The sequence below is a fragment of the Crassostrea angulata genome, chromosome 8 (assembly GCF_025612915.1).
Source record: "Crassostrea angulata isolate pt1a10 chromosome 8, ASM2561291v2, whole genome shotgun sequence".
Lineage (NCBI taxonomy): Eukaryota > Metazoa > Mollusca > Bivalvia > Ostreida > Ostreidae > Magallana > Magallana angulata.
The window spans coordinates 54946963-54967748 of NC_069118.1; the positions used below are offsets into that span (position 1 = coordinate 54946963).

The 20786-nt window shown below is 32.5% G+C and overlaps 1 protein-coding gene and 1 long non-coding RNA gene across 2 annotated transcripts; both read right to left on the reverse strand.

Annotated features, from left to right (window-relative positions):
- Positions 1-430: 430 nt before the first annotated feature.
- Positions 431-5530, reverse strand: LOC128158117 (uncharacterized). Its single transcript, XM_052820856.1, has 2 exons — positions 5430-5530; positions 431-2511 (listed from the first exon to the last, which is right to left on the reverse strand). Exon 2 carries the CDS (start codon positions 2486-2488, stop codon positions 830-832), a length of 1659 nt encoding a protein of 552 aa, XP_052676816.1. The 5' UTR covers positions 2489-2511; positions 5430-5530; the 3' UTR covers positions 431-829.
- Positions 5531-15126: 9596 nt separating this feature from the next.
- LOC128158161 (uncharacterized) lies at positions 15127-20194 on the reverse strand. The gene is made up of 2 exons (XR_008239922.1): positions 19215-20194; positions 15127-15420 (listed from the first exon to the last, which is right to left on the reverse strand). It is a non-coding gene; the product is annotated as an uncharacterized LOC128158161 (long non-coding RNA).
- Between the last annotated feature and the right edge of the window lie 592 nt (positions 20195-20786).

Below are 20786 nucleotides of genomic sequence, written 5' to 3' on the forward strand. Positions count from 1 at the left end.
ACCAACATCAATGACTATATATGACTAATAACAATAGTTTGACAGAACACTTACCGACATATTAACCTATTGACCCATCGACCTTTTGAACTGGAAATATACAGGGGTTTTGCTATAACAATGGGCAACCTGCTTACAGGGTATGGCTAAAATAAATCATCGATCCATAACCTAACAAGATAGCTCACTTCTTCGATGGGACCTGGCCATTGACAAAGAGGATGTTTTTTTTTCATCTCGGATGCAACAATCAGCATTGCTTCAAAATAGTCTTAGAATTAAATGTTACAGAGTTTAAAATTTCCAACTGATAATACAAACATTCAGACATTTTGCTCCATCCAATTAAATCTGAAAGTCCAATTTATTTATTTTGTAATTCAAAATTACAGTTATAAGGTCAACAAATAATGATTAAAACAAGATCACACAATTGAATTCAAATCATTTATTATTCACAATATACTCATCCCACTGAATGACATCATTCATATACAATATTCATTAAACAGCATGTTTTCTGATTGTATTCTTTTAAACTTTTAATGCACAAACATATGTAATAGTTTGTTTGGAAAGTAAAATATTAATTCTGTCATTTTTTTTTTCACCATATTAAAATCACTACAGAAAAACAATGAGTTTGTTACGATTCACATAATATTGTTGTATGTAAAAAATATATATATGAAGGTGTTTATTTAATTATTTACATAAACTAATTATATAATACAGGTAATTAACTATTATACACAACCAAGTATAATATATATAGTCAGTTTGGCAACATGTAATACATATAAACAATGTTACACTGCTGTGTAATGTTCTACACATATTGTATTTTCTTCACTTTACCTGTGAACTCAGTCACAAAGAGGTTGTCTCTGGTGTCCACACATAAACCATATGGACGCTGTAAATGACAGTTGTCAATGTAGCGGAGGAACTGTCCGTCCTGATCCAGGATGTGGATACGGCGGTTGTTATAGTCTGCTGTCAGGATGCGACCCTGGCTGTCTGTTGTGATGCCGCATGGATAGAATGATCCCTTGGTAGTAGAGGGAGGACCAGTGTAGGTAAACCGGAGTTTCCCGGCCTGATTGACCACCACTACTGCACGGGCGTCAATGTCTGACACACAGATATCTAGGTTCCTGTTCTCACTGATGTATTTAATTTTATATCCACCAGATGAATAGAGACGTTGTCCTTTGTCGTCGTACTGAATACTTTGTTTCTCTGTGGAGCCAGAGTAACACACAACTTTTGTTTGTATATAATCATCACTGTCCATGACAACCAGGAGGTCACCAGAGGAGGTACTACAGACACCGAGAGGTCTCCACCCCCGTAGTCTGATCACTGTCTTTATCTTTTTATTCTTCACTATGTTCACAGTTCTATCATTGTAATCAGTATAAACTAGATCCCCACTCCTTGTCACTGCTATGTCCCATAGCCAGTCCCCTGACTTGGTTTGGACAGACTTCACTAATTCCCCACGGAGGTTGTACAGTCTCATGATGTTGTCATCACCACACGTCCACATCTCCTCATCACTCAGACAGGACACAATGTCTAATCCTCTACACTTGGTGTCTATCTGTGTGATGATCCGTGGTACATCAATGAGCGGTCTGTCCGGGGGAGAGGACTCAGCACCGGGAGATTCCATGGTGTAGCCATGTTCTTCTGTTTTGATAGATGATGCTGACAGAGAACCAAACTGTTGATAAAGCCGTTCTTTGTTGATCTTCTGAGGGGTAAAACTTGGTAAGGACACTGTGAGTTTACGAGGCAATCTTCTGAATTCATCATTCCTGGATTTGTAGGCAGAGACACGGCTGACATCATTGGAGTCCAGTAAAGTCTTTAGTTCAGCAATGGTCTGTGTGATTTCAGAAATGGTGTGTTTAATTTCATCTTCCTGTTTGTCTAAGGCAGCCAGGTGTTTGGTGTCCGTTTCCTCCATGTAAGATTTCATGTTTCTGATAATGGTGTTTATTTCTCTGTGCAAGTCTTCTCCATGTTTGTCGATTTCTGTTGTTAATTTCTGGGAGTTTTCATTCAGAGCAGATTTTTGGACTTGGTTAATGGATGCAATCTCTTGGTATTTAAGATAAATGGATTTCTCTAGTTGTTGTAAATCTTTTTGAATTAATTCTTTCTTGCTGTCAATGTTTTTAGTTATTTCAATAAATTCATGGCCATTGTGTTCTTCAGAGGAAGCACATGTTGTACAAATAGGAACGTCACATTGCTCACAGTAAAGTTCACATATTTTTGAGGGATGTTTTTGACACTTTGGAGTATATCTCCTCTTTTTAAATGGAAGCACTTTGTGTTCTTTGGATTTATCAGAGATATGGTCCTTCTCACAGGCTTTACACAGATATTTGTCACAAATGGCACAGTACATAGGGGGGCCCGGGGTCTCACAGAGATGACACCGTAACACATCCTGAAGGCTGTACTGAGGGTCCATGGTCAGACACTTTTATCCATGTTCTGAAAAATAAACAAAAATTGGTTTAATAATATATACAATAAAACTTACATATGATAAGTGAGATGAGTTCAAAAAAAGTCTTATCAGAAATTTTTCTATCATCTTGCATCAAATAACAACACAATTGCTTAAGGACAAAATACATTATCTCTTTATTTAAACTTTATAAATTTGTAGCACTGAATCTCTTTTGTAACTCAACTTTATTATTGAAAGACAGATATATATGAATATGAGTCCTAAAAAAGCATTTATTTTTTATTCATAAATATCTCATACCATAAAATTGCTTTTAAAACTAATTACTGCATCACATAATTTCAAACAATCTTTGATATTAAAATATTGTACACATATATTTGGTTTCAATAATAATTGGCTTACAACCCAATATTTTTTACTTATATATTTAATTGCCTTACAATTTTTACCATATTGATTTTAAATAGATGCATATTAAAAAAAGATGTACTTAACATATCATAATAGAGTGCATAACCTGATATTGAAAAGGTGCAAGACTGATATAAAATAATTTCCCCATATTTGTTAACTTTCAAAATAAATTTTATGTGGATATGTTTTCATAGATAAACTGAACTCTTTCCAAATGGTTTCACAATATCTTAACTTTGATAGACAGCTTCGTTCTTTCTCTTTTTTTAAGGAGGCCGATTTGGGTTTTTTTGTGGAAAAACTACAATAGCATAACTCTTTATTTTTTAACCATATGTAATTTAAACCAACTCTAGTTTATTTGCAAAGGTTCCTGAAAATCGACCGTCTGGTTCTTTTTAGGGACCATCTCAAAATAGAGGTACATTTACTATAGGAATATATAGGAAACTGTCATTTTCCGCACATCAAAGCAGTTTTAAAAAATACTACAATAGCTTTTTTTCTCAAATTGTTATATTTGATTAGTAATATCATTTCCTACCTTATATGTAAAAAACACAAAATTCTACCGTTTGGTTTTTAGTGGGGGCCATCTCAAAATATTAAAATGCACCAAATTTTGCTATATATTTGGATCATCACGAATGATGATTGGTATAATGGATTCATTCCAAAAATTAGGAAAATGTCCTCAAGGATAGCATCATTCTGTATATAAAATTTCAACAGCGTACAATTTTTACTTTTTCTTTTATGTTATTTCTTAAAATGTACTCCTACAAAGCTTCATTTTATCATAACGTCATAAAAGTGCTATGGCAATGCTCCCCTACCGCACAACGTAAAAATCGTGTTAAAAATAAAAATTTCATTTAACAATCTAAATATTTTTATCTGTATTTTGTTTATTGTGTTCAATTTTATAAATGATATCGAAAAAAATTCATAAGAAGTATAAATCAACTGTATTACATTAGAATGCGCAAAAACATGCGCAATGCAAACTAAAGTCGGCCTCCTTAAATATGTGATCTGAATTTACTCATTTCTTTCATTGAAATTCCTGAGTAGAATAAGATAATAAGACATAACCCCACCCCAGCCATAACCCTTGCCTTATAGGTAGATGACATAAAAGATGACAGATTAAAGTTTGTTTCTTAATATGCAGCCAGTTTTTATTTTGTGTCAGCAGATGTTTTTTTTTAACATTAAATACATTAAAACTAATTGACCATTTTGGCCATATCCTGCATTAAGAACCTCTACCCTATACACTACATAAGTGTTTTGGCTCCAACCTAGATTTAAATCCCTACACTGGGAGACATGAAATTTAAAAAAAAATGATATATGCCTTTTTTTCCTTCTTAATAATAATGCAGATAGCTTTTATTCATTATCTGCAGGAGTAAAGAAGACAATTTTCTTAAACATTTAAATGCTTTAACAATTCACACTATATGACTATTTTGAAGAAGATTTTCTAAGATGTAATACATTTTTATTATATAGTCATTTTGGCCCCACCCTAGAGTCTGAACCCCTGACCCAGGGGCAATGAATTTCAAAATTTTGGTAGAGGGTTTCATGTACTTCATAACCATGCATTTCCCTCATCTGTAAAGGTGTAGAAAGATTTTCAAAATTTGTTAATTTATTGTTAATTTAATGCATACAGTACGTGTCATGCAGGCACGACGGACGACGCACACAACATGACGACAAATGAAGACCAATTGCAATATTGGTCACCTGAGTGATTCAGGTGACCTAAAAAATGCTACAGGTTACTGTTTTTTGTCCATTTTTGTAATTCAAACAAAAAATCTGTTCATATTTTCATCATTAATTTTCAATTAAAGTAAGCTGATACATTTCAGCAATATTCATAGATATAGAACATTTATACTCAATGGAAACAAATTAAAGATTATAAGCATTAGATTTAAATTTTCAACAATCAGAAAATAACAGTTGACAATAATTAACGCTTTAAAGGGGCATGGTCACGATTTTCGTCAAATTCTATTTTTCTATATTTATTATTTACAATGCTTTAAATAAGCATTTTTAATGATCAAATAAAATTTGAGAGTCAGTCTTTAAGATTTAAGCAAGATACAGAACTCACAAATCTGTGACATGTAAACAAGGCTCGTGCCCTGTTTTTGTTTACATAGCTTCGATTTACCAATTAAAAACCTTTTTCGAGCTGATTTTTCTATCTTCTTATTCATTTTAACAGTTTAAGCGAAGATAAACAGTTCCTAACGTTTAACACATTCATTTTAGGTTTAAATATGAAATCTTTACTTCCACATTCAAAATGTAAACAAAAGCTTTGTTTACATGTCAAAGAATTGTAAGCTTTGTAACTCACTTATAACTCAACACATGACCCTCAAATTTTGTTTGCCTATTAAGAATGCCTTACTGAAGCATTGTAATTATTCAAATTGGAAAAATAATGTTTGACCAAAATCATGACCATGCCCCTTTAACGAACTATACACACCTTTATAAAGGCCTTTAACTCAAAATGGCGACATATCTTCAAAGTTTACCATTTGTTTAAACTTCCTTGTTGATGGTTCTCCCTGGCAGCCTGTAAAAATCACGTGATTGGTTTAAAATAAAACTTCCGGGTAACCCCAAAACGAGATTCAATACATCATGCGCTGTTCGGGGGGGGGGGGGGGGGGGGGGGGGGGGGGTCCGATACATCCACTCTTTCCTTTTTTTTTTTATTTCTTATTTATACATATTGAAATTTCCGAAAATATCCACAGGCGCCTGTTTTAGACAGGAGGTGTATTTTCTATACACAATAGAACACCTCCTGTATGAAACAAGCGTTAAGCGCTTGTCAAAAAATATCCCTCGTACCCCCCCCCCCCCCCCCGGATCCGCGCATGATACTTTGTGCTACATGTGGTTAATTGTTAAAGGACAGTTAAGATAATCTAATTCATCTTAATTAAATTGAAAAGGTTAATGAGTATTATGATATACATGTACTAGCCGACAGAAATGAAGTCTTATGAACTTCAACATAACGTTTGACATATGAATTGATGTTATAAATATAATATGTGTGTGATCGGAAGAACACTTTTGTGATTCCAATCTTACATGTATGAGGTGGTATATAAAATTAAACTCCCTGGTGTTTAGGTCTCTGTATCTCTTCTTCCACACACCTAGATTTTCTCCGACTCCATCGCGTCTACTGTCGTCTGTTCTGTCTGTCTGTTGACTGGTCCTCTGTCTCTATAAAAGAGGAACTGGGTGGTTTCGCCCTCGTTACACGCGTGCTCTGAGATGTTTCGCCCCTGATTAAATACAAGTAATAAATCATGTAAATAATTGAAGCATAGATAGGTTTTATCCGATTACCTGCAATTATATCTTTAATAATCCGTATTATTATACTTTCATCCTAAATACTGAAATCTGATTGGTTTAGACGCAGTTGATAATCCGTTCTATTACCCTCAGCGTTAGCAACACACTTAGCAACGGGTAACACAACGAATTGTTACATGCGCGTAAATCATGCGCGTACGGTTCGCCGTAGAATTTACGTCATTTCTATATAAAAGCAGTAAAAAATTCTCTGAGTTGAGTTCAACATATTTTATTGACTAATGCCAAAAGGATTGGACACAAGCTCCAAAAACTTAGAATGTCCTCTCCTTGTACATAATATATTACAGTGCCATACAATGCCAGTTAACATTGATAACAGTTATAGAACATGTAATAAAATACAAATAAATCATTAGTTTTAAATCTAGAATTAGAGTAAGGATGGATAAGAAAGTTATGCAAATAATTTAAAAAACTTAGATAAATCTACCACACTTTTGTATAAATGTATGAACTTCTTTGAATATTTTTATGTTTTCATCATAAGATAAAGTTTTGTCACCCCAAAGTAACAAATGTACATCATTATATTCAAAAAGTTCAGTGATAAAAGATTGTACATAAATGATTGTCTTAATAATGAATATTTTTTACAAACGAAGAACAAGTGATGTGCATCTTCTAAACTTCCACATGAACACATTGGGTTGGCTATTATGTTACACCGATAAAGATCACAATTGAGAACACAATTATGCCTTAATTTCGTATGAATGTTATTTAAGAATCTTTTGCCAAAAGAAAAATACTTAGGAGGTTTTGTATAATTGCTCTGTAGTGATTTCTTAAAAATATTTAACGAAGTAGCTTCCTTGGTATTATTATTCAGACTATTCCACTTACGAATAGTGTCAGGAAAGAATGACTTGTTAAAAGTTTCTAATCTACATCTAGGCCAAGAATAGTTTGAGGAGTTTCTAGTATTATAGTTGGAAGTGACATTTCTAATTTCAGGAGTTATGTCTTTTAGATAAGAAGGAACAAGATTGTTATGAATTTTGAACATAGTAGATAATTAAAGGCGGTCTCGTCTCGTTATTAATGGTTCCCATCCTGTTTCCAAATATAGAGAATTTCTTGAGGCTATGACTGAAAGACCTGAAACTATTCTTGCTGCATACAGTTGAACCTTTTCAAGCTTATCCATATCAAATTGGGTACATCCAGACCAAACTTCAACAGCATACTCTAGTTGTGGTCTTATAAATGATACATACATTTGTGCTAAAATATCTCGAGATACAGTGAATTTAAGTTTTTTAAGTAGACCAAGTTTTTTGTAAGGTTTTTTAACAATGATGTCTATGTGATTAGACCAACTTTAATTTGAAGATAACAATACTCCTAGATGCTTGTGTTGTGAAACATATTCCAAGGTACAATCATCAAACAACAAATTAGGAAATTTTTCAACATTTTTAAAACTAAAGAATACAACGTTTGTTTTTTTGTGGATTAAATTCTAGAAGCCATTGTTTTGACCATTCCTTCAGTACATGAAGATCATAATTAAGATTATCTTCTATGACAGAAATATTGTTTGAACACTGTTGTAATGAACTATCATCAGCATAAAGTCTACATATTGATCTCATGTTTTCAGCCACATCATTTACATAGAGTAAAAACAATAATGGGCCAAGAACGGAGCCCTGGGGAACACCTGCATTTATGAATTGGCTGGAAGAGAGTTTGTTTTTATACATAACCTTCTGTGTTCTATTACTTAAATAGCTAATAAACCATTCAAGAATTGGTCCAGAGACTCCATATGATTTAAGTTTATGAATTAGACCCTTATGCCAGACCCTATCGAAAGCTTTTGAAAGATCACAAAAGATCATACAGCAGTAATTACCATCATCAATACTTTTCACAATAGAGTGATATGTTTTTCTCTAAAATTAAGAAATTCAGTATAATAAAACAAATAGTGCCTGTTTGGGAGGATAACAGTTGAAATTGACACTCCTCGATAGCCATTGTCAACCCCCCGCTTTGCGTCGGTTGACAATGGTTTTCTCGGGGTGTCAATTTCAACTGTTACCCTCACAAACAGGCACTATTTATATAATGTACTATCAAATAATGGATTTTTTCAAAAAGACAAACCAAGAGTTTAGTTTATTTTGCGACATTTTTTTGTCAATCTGAGTCTTGCAAATATATTTTATCCCAGTAAATGTTGCAACATATAACGTTAGTTTTGAATGCCCCAATTCAGGCACGTAGCATCGGGGGTGGGGGGGGGGGGGCAAGGGGACAGCAGGGGGGCTGCCGCCCCCCCCCCCCAATTTTTCACGCAGCAAAGGTTTTTATTAAATTTATATACAAAAAATTGAATTAACATGGAGTTGGCCCCCACTTTTCTGTGACCCTGTAAAAATTGAATTAAAAATAAGGAAATAAACAGTGAAATTGAAGTGAAAAGTATACCCGCCCCCCAACGGATTAGGATTTTCAGGATTTTGGAAAGTAACATCCCCCCTTTTTTTTTGCTTTTTTTTTTGGATGAGTCTGAGTTCATGGTTCCGGTGATAAGGACTCTGGTGTTAGGGTGGGGCTTTATTTGTCAATTAGTAAATGTGCTTATTAAATGATTATTTTATACGCTTAATTTACTACTGCGGGCACCTAGCATACAAACTATGCTCTCCATATATAAAAATAAGGGTGACCCATCCAATCCAGAAAATTATAGACCAATCACTTTGTTAAGTTGCTTAGGGAAAGTATTTACTAATATTTTAGGAACACGCATTGAACATTTTGCAGATGATATTTCACTTATTAAAGAAAGTCAGGCGGGATTTAGGAACGGGTTTTCCACACTTGACAATATTCTAGTTCTGCAGTTTTTAACACACACACTGATCAACAGTAAAAAGAAATTATTCTGCGCATTTGTAGATTTCAAACAAGCTTTTGATACAGTATGGAGGGATGGGCTCTGGTACAAACTTCTTAAAAGTGGAATAAATGGTAAATGTTTTACATACATAAAAAACATGTACAAAGGTATAAAATCAAAAATATGTATTAATGGTTTTTCATCTGATCTTTTTACTTGTAATGTCGGTGTACGACAAGGAGAAAGTTTATCTCCATTCTTGTTTTCCTTGTATATAAATGATCTAGAAGATTATTTGTTAGATAAAAACGTAACTGGACTGTCTACAATTACTGAGGGAATTGAAAAGGAACTTTTTTTATATTTAAAAATGTTTATCCTGTTTTATGCAGACGATACTGTTATTTTAGCTGAGTCTGCAAACGATTTACAGTTTGCCCTTAATGAATTCTATAGATACTGTGATACGTGGAAACTTACCTGTTAATATTTGTAAAACAAAAATTATTGTATTTTCTAAAGGTCGTCAACCCCAATATGTCTTTTCATATAATGGTTTACCTATTGAAATAGTTAAGGAATTTAATTATCTCGGTGTAATTTTCTCAAGAACAGGTTCATTTTTCAAAGCAAAAAAAACGGCTATGTGAGCAAGCACAGAAATCCATGTACGGAGTTATAAGGAAGATAAGAACTTTTAATTTACCTATTGATTGTCAATTAGATTTATTTGATAAAATTGTTGTACCAGTTTTATTGTATGCATGCGAAGTTTGGGGTTATGAAAATATTGAGATTATTGAACGTGTCCATTTAAAATATTTGAAACATATACTTAATCTGAAAAGTTGTGCACCTATAGTTACATGGTATATGGTGAAACTGGACGATTGTCTCTCTATATAACCATTTTTACTAGAATGATTTCATTCTGGGCCAACATAATCAATAGCAGTGAGAACAAGTAAAGCAAAATCATATATATGTATTTACGTATTCTTTTTGATAAGGGACAAATATCAAATCCATGGCTATGCTCTTTAAAAAATGTTTTAGATAAATGCGGGCTTTCAAATTTATGGTGTGATCATGAATCGTACCATTATAACTCCAGTTGGATTAAGACAACTATTAACCAAAGGTTAAGAGATCAATTTTTACAAAAATGGCATAACGATATTCAGGAATCGACTAAGGGTGTTATATATAGAATTTATAAAACAAATTTTAAATGTGAACGCTACTTACTCTTGTTACCCAGTAAATTAGGAAAATATGAGTTAAGTTTAGAACTACAAATCATCATCTTCCTGTTGAAATAGGAAGGTGGGGTATTGTTGAAAGAAGTAAACGTTATTGTAATTCGTGTAATTGTAACAAAATTGGTGATGAATTTCATGTTATATTAGAATGCAAGGCATTAAGTAAATTCGAAGTCAGTTTTTAGATACATATTACTGTTCTTCTCCTAACACTAAAAAGTTCTATGAAATCCTGTCTTCAGTCGATTATATCACATTAAGAAAATTGTGTTTCTTTATTTCAAAAATTAATTATACTGTTCGTTCACCCCACATACTTTCTTGAACTTTACAACGATATTGTATATATGTAAATATGTTTGTTCTTCTTACGTACCTCTTGTACCATTATATGGTGTTGAGTGAAATAAACTGAACTGAACTGAACCATAGATAGAATGAACTAGTGGACTTCTACAATATACACTGATATGATCCTTTTTTTTCAAAATAGCCCCTAGATATACTGTAAATTCCTTATTTTACGCGAGTACTTTATTCTGCGATTCCGTGCATCAATTTTTTGTTATCACTTCCTATAGTTCAAAACTGTGTAAAAAATAAAAGCGAAATTTTAAAATCCCAAACAATAAAGTTAATTTCTAATTAGCTTACCCAGTTTTTAAATTTTTCCTGTTCTTAACGATTCCTTATAATTCCTTTGAAGTATCCATATTACTTGTTTTCACAGGTTAAGTTACACCTGTTTTTCAGAATACAAACTTTTTTTCAGAATACGAATGTTTTTCTACATACATTGAACTCTACCGAATTTAAATCCAAAGTAAACATTCTGATTATTGGTAGATTTCGAAGAAAATAACAACTTTTCAAAAAAACTAAAAAAAATTATAGGCAAGTCCCAAATAATAGACGGTAATAGGGCAGTCGAAACCTTTTTTCTATTGTATATATCTTTTATTCTTTTACAGTACATGAGTGTATAAAACTGAAATAGTGTGCATATTAGGTATATAATAGGCTCAGTTCTGCCATGCTATTACTAGCACTAGCTAGTGGGTTAACCTTTTAGATCAGTCGGTAAAGGATTGGTTTTTAATGGGTCCCATTTTCGAGTCCATTTGTGAATAAACTCCTCTTCTATTACAATACAAATGTAATATACAAAAGGTTTTTGGTCCTCGACAGAACAAGTTCTGATGAATGCTGTGGGCTTCGGTGCATATATTGTCGCTAGAGCTGATATCATGAGTATCCTATTAAGGGGACATAATTCCATCAGAACGTTTGATGCAATGCATTTATACATGTAATCAAGTTTTTAAAAAAAATGCCGGTATGTTATTTCAATAATTTACCATGTCCGAAATACAAAAAAAAATCATAATCATAAATATGATTATGAATAAAAAATAAAGAAATTAAAAATTAAAAAGAATTAAAAAGTCGTAAAAGAAGATCACAGTTTTAAAATTCTCTCTTTATTTGTACCGCGAATGAACAAAACAACATCCATGTATTAGATATGGCACACATTTCTAGTTTCACTTGACACAAATAAACTCACTCCTACAACACTCTGGGACTAAATCAAAATCACAATTAATTACAAACTCAGACAACTTTATTCAACCAACAAAGCAGTTCCTGTCTGGATTGTTTATCTCATTTGTAAGAAATATTATTCCAAACAGCACAGAAACATTCTCTCTATAATGCCACTAAACCATTTATAACATACCACCAGATTTAAGGTTTGTTTTATCCTTGAAAAAGAAGCAGAAACTCATAACACGCTTCACTAAAGAAACTAATACACAGTGTTACAATTTCACATCAATATGCTAGAAAAAGAAAACAAATTTCAACTAGAGCAAAGCTCGTTGCAAAGCAACGAGTGGGTCTTCCGTTAATGTCGGAAGTAAGGCTGGAAGTTCCTGTAAGAAGCAGAGCTCTTAAACCAATAACAAGAGTAAATAAACTATAAAGATGAAAAAAATCGAATTATTCCTGGTACGACTTAACAAAACCCGAATGATTTTAAGTACGAATTAACAAAAACCAATTTGATTTCAAGAACGACTTAACAAAAAAAATCCGAATGTGTTTAAGTACGACTTAACAATTATTTTTGGTACGAGTTAACTTTACTATGAACATTATGCTATTTTTTAAACCAAGGACGCGGAATCAAAATTTCCGGAAAAATCAATTTTTAAACACCGATATCTCTCTAATGCATCGTCCGATTTTAAAACGGCTTTCAGTGTTAGATTCAGCTTAATAAGCTCTACAAAACACATATTCGTTTTTGATTTGATCAGAAAATTCATTTTTTCGAAAAATTTGTTTCACTTCCGGTTTCGACCGGAAGTGACAGATTTTCATTTCGAGCCTTATTACAGGGGTAAATCGACCAAATCATAACCATTGAAAATTTCAAGTCTCTATCTTAAAGCGTTTTTGAGAAACGCCGCGGACAAAATGTCTTTTTGAAAATTTTAAAAATGACGTAACGTAAAAACGGAAGTGACGTTGTCAAGAAAACTTTAACATCTTTGAGGGAAAATATTTTCACATTGCCTCTGAAAATTTCATCAAAATCAGTTGGAAACTTTTTGAGTTATAAAGCCGAGAAGGAGTCAGAAAAAAAAAGAAAAAGTATAATAACTAGAGCAAAGCTCGTTGTAAAGCAACGAGTGGGTCTTCCGTTAATGTTGGAAGTAAAGCTGGAAGTTCCTGTAAGAAGCAGAGCTCTTAAACCGATAACAAGAGTAACTAAAATAAAAAAGATGAAAAAAATCGAATATTCCTGGTACGACTTAACAAAATACGAATGATTTTAAGTACGACTTAACAAAAACCTTTCCGATTTCAAGAACAACTTAACAAAAAAAATCCGAATGTGTTCAAGTACGACTTTACAATTATTTTTGGTACGAGTTAATTTTACTTTTAACATTACGGTATTTTTTAAACCAAGGACGCGGAATCAAAATTTCCGGAAAAATCAATTTTAAAACCCCGATATCTCTGTAATGCATCGTCCGATTTTAAAACGGCTTTCAGTGTTAGATTCAGCTTAATAAGCTCTACAAAACTCATATTCATTTTTGATTTGATCAGAAAATTTATTTTTTCGAAAAATTTGTTTCACTTCCGGTTTCGACCGGAAGTAACCGATTTTCATTTCGAGCCTTATTACAGAGGTAAATCGACCAAGTCATAAGCATTGAAAATTTCAAGCCTCTATCTTAAAGCGTTTTTGAGAAATGCCGCGGACAAAATGACTTTTTTAAAATTTTAAAAATGACGTAACGTTAAAACGGAAGTGACATTTTCAAAGAAACTTCATAAACTTTGAGGTATTATAATTGCACATAATATCTGAAAGTTTCATTAAAATCGGTTGTAAACTTTTTGAGTTATAAAGCCGAAAAGGAGTCAGAAAAAAAAATAAAAAGAATAATAACTAGAGCAAAGCTCGTTGCAAAGCAACGAGTGGGTCTTCCGTTAACGGCAAGAGTAAAGCTTGATGTTCCTGCAAGAAACAGAGTGTTTAAATCAATAACAAAAGCAACCTAAACTAAAAGATAAAAAAATCGAATAATTCTTGGTACGACTTAACAAAATACGAATGATACTATGAACGAATTTACAAAACCCTTAACCATTCTAAGAACAAAAAAATTCCGAAGGTGTCAAAGTACTTATCGAAAATTGAATTATGTTTGGTACGAGTTAATTAAACTTTGAACTTTACACTATTTTTGAAACCAAAAACGCAGAATCAAAATTTCCGAAAAATCAATTTTTAAACCCCCATATCTGTTATGCATCGTCCGATTTAAAAACGGATTTTAGTTTTGTACTCATCATGAAAATTACCGTAATTTACATATGTTTAAGTTTTGATATTGAAAAACATGATAAAATCAGCTTAATGGAGTCACAATACAAACTATCTTTAAAATGTACATAACACATGCAGATCCTGTAAAAATAAAATTCATTTTTCCCCCTGGATTTTCTTATGTTTATAATCATTAGTCCCTTTTCTATCAGGATGATTTTATAGTCATATCACATGTTGAGTATTGCAGTTCTCAAAAAGATCCTTAACAATAGATAATATATGGGATATAAACCTACATCAAACTCTGAACCTTCTTGTGAGGCCAAAGAACTGTTCTGGGGCCAAAGTCTTAACAATTATAAAGAATTATCTGGCTGATTAGTTTCTGAGAAAAAAGATTTTTAAAAGATTTACTCTATATATTCCTTTGTTAAACTACCCCCATTGTGGCCCTACCCTACCCCTGGGGATCATGATTCTCACAACTTTGTATCTACACTACCCGAGGATGCTTCCACATCAGTTTCAGCTTTCCTGGCTGATTAGTTTCTGAGAAAAAGATTTTTTAAAGATTTTCTCTTTATATTCCTATGTAAAAATCCATTCCCCCATTGTTGCCCCACCATACAACCAGGGACTATGATTTGAACAAACTTGAATCTACACTACCTGAGGATGCTTCCACTTTAATTTGAGCTTTTCTGGCCTTCTTGAGAAGAAGACTTTTAAAGATTTTCTCTATATATTCCTATGTAAAACTTGATCCCCCTCTTGTGGCCCCTCCCTACCCCCAGGGACCAAAATAAAGGAAACATAATTGCATACTTTTATTGAAAAACAAATTTTCACAGCTAACAATTGTAAATTACTTTAAACAGCCATAATTTTGTTTGTTATAATTTCTTATCAAACACAAACCACAACAAGGCATGATGCTTTCTTAAAGTTCCATTACAGTAACTGTTCGTGAATTATCCGATTTAATTTGAATTACTGGTAAATAGTCTGTAGAACACATTAAGGAATATGCATGTGGGTAGAGGTAACAGGTTATTAACCTCAAGAGCTGAAATGAATCAACAGGTAAAAACCATGTGGCCACCAATAGCTGAAATTAAAAAAATCAATAAGCTGTGTTAATACATGTACCGGTACTAATAAATACACTGACCATGCAGTGTAATTAGTATGACATATCCCGATACGTGACATCAGATGGCACAGGACAGTTTTTTTTATACATTTCATTGTAGCCTGGGGACGTGTGTCTTCGGAACCCTGTAACTAGAATTTCCTCAGTTCCCATTCAGCACAAATACCTTTAATTCACTCTTTATAAGGCCAATCACCACTTTCTGAAGAAAATTACTAGTCAAAACCTGTAAAATTTTCTACATACTGGTTTTTATGAGATTTTGACCCTATCATATTTTGCTAATTTTTCAGCTTTTAAGACCTCTCCCAGCCAATTCCCTGCAAAGGGTTGACCTTCCGTACGATGTGCATGTTGCACCATCACATGTCAGAAACTTACCGGTGTATAGTTTATAATGTCCCATCCACCTACTTTTCGTGTTATTTACCCTACCGTCTGTAACTTTCATTTTCAATGTCTAAAGTCAACACAACAGGCATAGCCGCAGGTTTCGCATTTTACTTCTGAATCTCATGTACCTAACATATGGGGCCTACATATTGCATATCAATTTCAACAAGAGACATCCCTCTAACTAATTCTAAATCATCCAAAATCATTTCATGAATTTTAGCAACACTCTGAAGCCTTCAAGTACAGCAACTCTCAATTTTACAAAAATATTGACGGTAACTTTAAACGAAACTGTCCCTTGCTAGCTTTAACTTACACTAACATTCTCTGAAAAGTCATCTTGTCTTAAACTTACAAAGCTTATGCTATTCTGAGAAAAAGTATACCTCATTTTGCCAATTCCATTAAGGATTAAGAAAAATATGGCTATTTAAGTGAACCCAGCATTTCCACTTTCCTCTATTTAACACAGATTCATAGGGCTCTCCATAAATAAAGCATCTTTAGAGGGCAACTGTTGTTCAACCTCCCTAAATAAGAAACCTTATTCAAAACTACATACATATACATGATAATATCATGACAAAAGCATCACATCACTTAGAAAAACCCTTACATGTATACCCTCCCCCTATTTTTTGATTTTCCTAAGAAGCATTAGTTTGAAAACTTTAACGTAATATTATGAAACTTGTGGCAATTCTCTCGAGTCATTTCTCACACATATTTGAAAACAACCATCACTGATATTGAAAATTGATCTTTTCTTGATAAATGGATGAAATGTAACATTTTTTTCACAAAAAGACATACCGCCATACATGTGATTTCTTGTTTTTATGAAACAGTAAGCTTATAATCATATTTAGTGAATATCTTATTTATTCTGGTTTCTAGTCTCCTTTTAACTTTGCTAAAATAGTAAGACCTACAAGTGTGATGTCTGCTCTTAATTAAAATGAAATTCAAACACAACCGGGTACCTGGGGACGGATGAGAATTCAATGATAAATGTTCAAATTTTACATGTTTTCCTACATTTTTGATGCATATATACAATAAAAGGGTAAAAATAGGTTGTTTCTTGATCATTTCGAGAGTAATTATTATAGCAGATTTATTTCATGGTCAAATGTACATTTACATATCCAACATGTAATGGTAATGGAGACAATTGGAAAGAGGGGGTGGCTTTTTGAATTCTGTAAATATATCTAAAATATCACTTTTGGATAGGAAGGAGCAAAAACTTGAGTTTTTTTTACTCAAGTTGATAACTGCATTTGTCTACATGTGAATTTTATTTGAAAGAAAAATATGCTGTTTTAAAAAAATTGAGTTATATAAGTCAGGTTGCTTAATGTTATTTCATGAAATCAGACAGCAAAATTGCTGCAAATTTATAATTTAAATAATTCAATTGATCAAAACTCTTTTACAGTATTAATTCTTATCTCGGTAATTAACTTAAGCCTATTAATTGTCATCAGGATAGGAAATACTTACTTTCTAAGCCAATTTACTCTAGTGGTGGTCATTTTACACATTGATTTACCGGTACTTCCCTTGTATATTATAGCTAATAAATCATGTAATGACATATATAACCAACAAAATCATCCATTTTCCCAAAATAGACAACTTTTGGTACAAAATCCACTCAAAATTACAGTTAAATGAGAAATCTGAAATACCATGTAGTCTTAAAACTTACACTAACATTCTCTGAAAAGTCATCTTGTCTTAAACTTCAGAGGCTTATGCTATTCTGAGAAAAAGTATACCTCATTTTGCCAATTCCATTAAGGATTAAGAAAAATATGGCCATTTAAGTAAACCCAGCATTTCCACTTTCCTCTATTCAACACAGATTCATAGGGCTCTCCATAAATAAAGCATCTTTACCTAATCTTTTAGAGGTCAACTGTTGTTCATGCAACCTCCCTAAATAAGAAACCTTATTCAAAACTACATACATATACATGATATTATCATGACAAAAGCATCACATCACTTAGAAATACCCTTACATGTATACCCTCCCCCCATTTTTTGATTTTCCTAAGAAGCATTTAAGTTTGAACACTTTAACCAATTATTATGAAATTTAAATGCTTCTATTCTGATCAATTGAATTTTTAAGCAGAGTGAAATTAAAACCATCGCAATTGACACTTTATTAAAAATCATGAAATTTTAACATGGTGGAATTTAAACAATTTACAGTATTTCATCCGAACAGCCTCAACATATAATTTTCTGCTATACCATTTTTTATTAAATGAATTCTACTAAGTTTTTTTTTTTGCAAATAAATTTAGCGAGTTTTTTTTTCTCTTTTCATATTAATGACAGGTTTTAAAAACAATATTATGTTTAGTATGTTTAAAATTCCATAAACAATTTTACAAAGCTTTGGATTTTAGTTGCACAATGAAAAAATGAGGGATTGCACGATAATACATGCTCATTTTGAAATTTAAAGCATTGTTGATTTCTTTTACTATAGAGATATGCACAAAATGATGTTGCTCTGTGATGCTTTGCCAAGATTAAAAGCATGAGAGAGAGAGAGAGAGGGAGAGAGAGATCTGAGGCACATGTAGTAAAAATTATTACATACATTTGTCTTACTGTAAAAATTGTTTACAATGTAGATGTGTTCTGCATGTCAAGTTTACCTAAAATGAATCAATAAAATTCAATATATATAAAAGATAAACTAATCTCAAAGAATTTACAATGGTTCTGTGAAATAATCAAATCTTGAGAAGAATGTTAAAGTTCTTTTCATCTTGCACTCTGTTTTACATGCTCTTTCGCAGGCGATAATCATATATAACGGCGAGCCAGACAAAATTTCTAATTTCAATTAGACTGAATATTTACCATGTCAAATATATTTATTTAATTAAGCACAAGCCTGTCCTTTAATTCATTGATTAAGTGGAGGTGATATGGTAAAGATCTGCTATATTCAAATATTTAGGGTAAAGTTATCATCATGCAAACATGCACTCTAATTACAACATTCTACTCTTGTGTGCCTTTGGACCCCCACCCCTTTTAATTGCACTGTTTTACAGTGTGTGGTGTGTTGTTCAATACAAAATAAGAAATACATATACATAATTATAAATAGAAATTCAAAAGAGCAGTGTGCAAAACATACACGTGAAAATACATTGGACAGATAATATCCCGAGATTTCTCTGACTCAAATGCCCGCTTTTATATTGTTACGCACGTCAAAAGCGGAGGTTAAAGTCAGAGGAATGTCGGATTAGATTGAAAAGTGCACAAACACTTTGAAAAGAAAAAGTCAATACGACATATCCTGTATTGAAACATACCTTTATAATCTGTCATACGTTAGTTGAGCTGAAATTTCCACTATCGCCGTCTTGCAGGCCATTCTTCTGACACACCGCTATCAGCTGCTGTTCGCAGTCAAAACATGGCGAGTTGACATGGTGAATCGTACGATAATTATTTCGATTAAAACTAATAAGACTAATAAAAACTAACAACGTAATTATCGACGGAATTAACGAAATTGTTTCAATAAACACTCTGATTAACTATATAAAAAAGGAGTTCGGTTTAATGACCTGTACGAAATCTTTTCAGCAGGAGTTACTTTAAGTGTGAATTTTGCACTATTTTTTAAACCAATAACGAGGAATCAACATTTCCGGAAAAATCAATATTTAAACCCCGATATCTCTGCTATGCAGTATCCGATTTTAAAACGAATTTAAGTTTTGTATTTAGCTTTGCAAACTATACAATATGCATATAATTTTATGATTTTTATAAAGTTTTATGATCAGTACGAATTGTTACAGTAGAAATTACTTTCAGTGTGAATTTTGCACTATTTTTGAAACCAAGAACGCGGCATCAAAATTTCCGGAAAAATCAATTTTTAAACCCCGATATCTCTGTAATGCATCCTCCGAATTTTAAACGGTTTTCAGCATTAGATTCAGCCTAAAAAGCTCTACAAAATACGTATACGTTTTTTGTTTGAGCAAAAAATTCAATTTTTTGAAAAATTTGATTTGCTTCCGGTTTCGACCGGAAGTGACGGATTTTTATTACATACCCTCATTACAGAGGTAAATCGACCAAATCATAACCATTGAAAATTGCAAGCCTCTATCTTAAAGCGTTTTTGAGAAAAGTCCCGGACAAAATGACTTTTTTAAAATTTTAAAAATGACGTAACGTCAAAACGGAAGTGACGTTGTCTTTAAATCTTTAACATCTTTGAGGGACGATAACTTGCTAAAATCTCTGGAAGTTTCATTGTAATCGGTTGAAAACTTTTTGAGTTATGAAGCAAAAAAGGAGTCAGAAAAAAAAGAAAAAGTATAATAACTAGAGCAAAGCTCGTTGCAAAGCAACGAGTGGGTCTTCCGTTAATGTCGAAAGTAAAGCTGTAAGAAGCAGAGCTCTTAAACCAATGACAAGAGTAACTAAAATAAAAAGATGAAAAAATCGAATTATTCCTGGTACGACTTTACAAAATCCGAATGATTTTAAGTACGACTTAACAAACACCTTTCCGATTTCAAGAACGACTTAACAAAAAAAATCCGAATGTATTCAAGTACGACTTAGCAATTATTTTTGGTTCGAGTTAGTATTTCTTTGAACATTACGCTATTTTTTAAACCAAGGACGCAGAATCAAAATTTCCGGAAAAATCAATTTTTAAACCCCGATATCTCTGTAATGCATCGTCCGATTTTAAAACGGCTTTCAGTGTTAGATTCAGCTTAATAAGCTCTACAAAACACATATACATTTTTGATTAAATCAGAAAATTCATTTTTTCGAAAATTTTGTTTTACTTCCAGTTTCGACCGGAAGTGATAGATTTTCATTTCCAGCCTTATTACAGAGGTAAATCGATCAAA

Coding starts and splice junctions, on each gene's coding strand:
- LOC128158117 (XM_052820856.1), bottom strand. CDS start 2,488: ATGGACCCTCAGTACAGCCTTCAGGATGTGTTACGGTGTCATCTCTGT.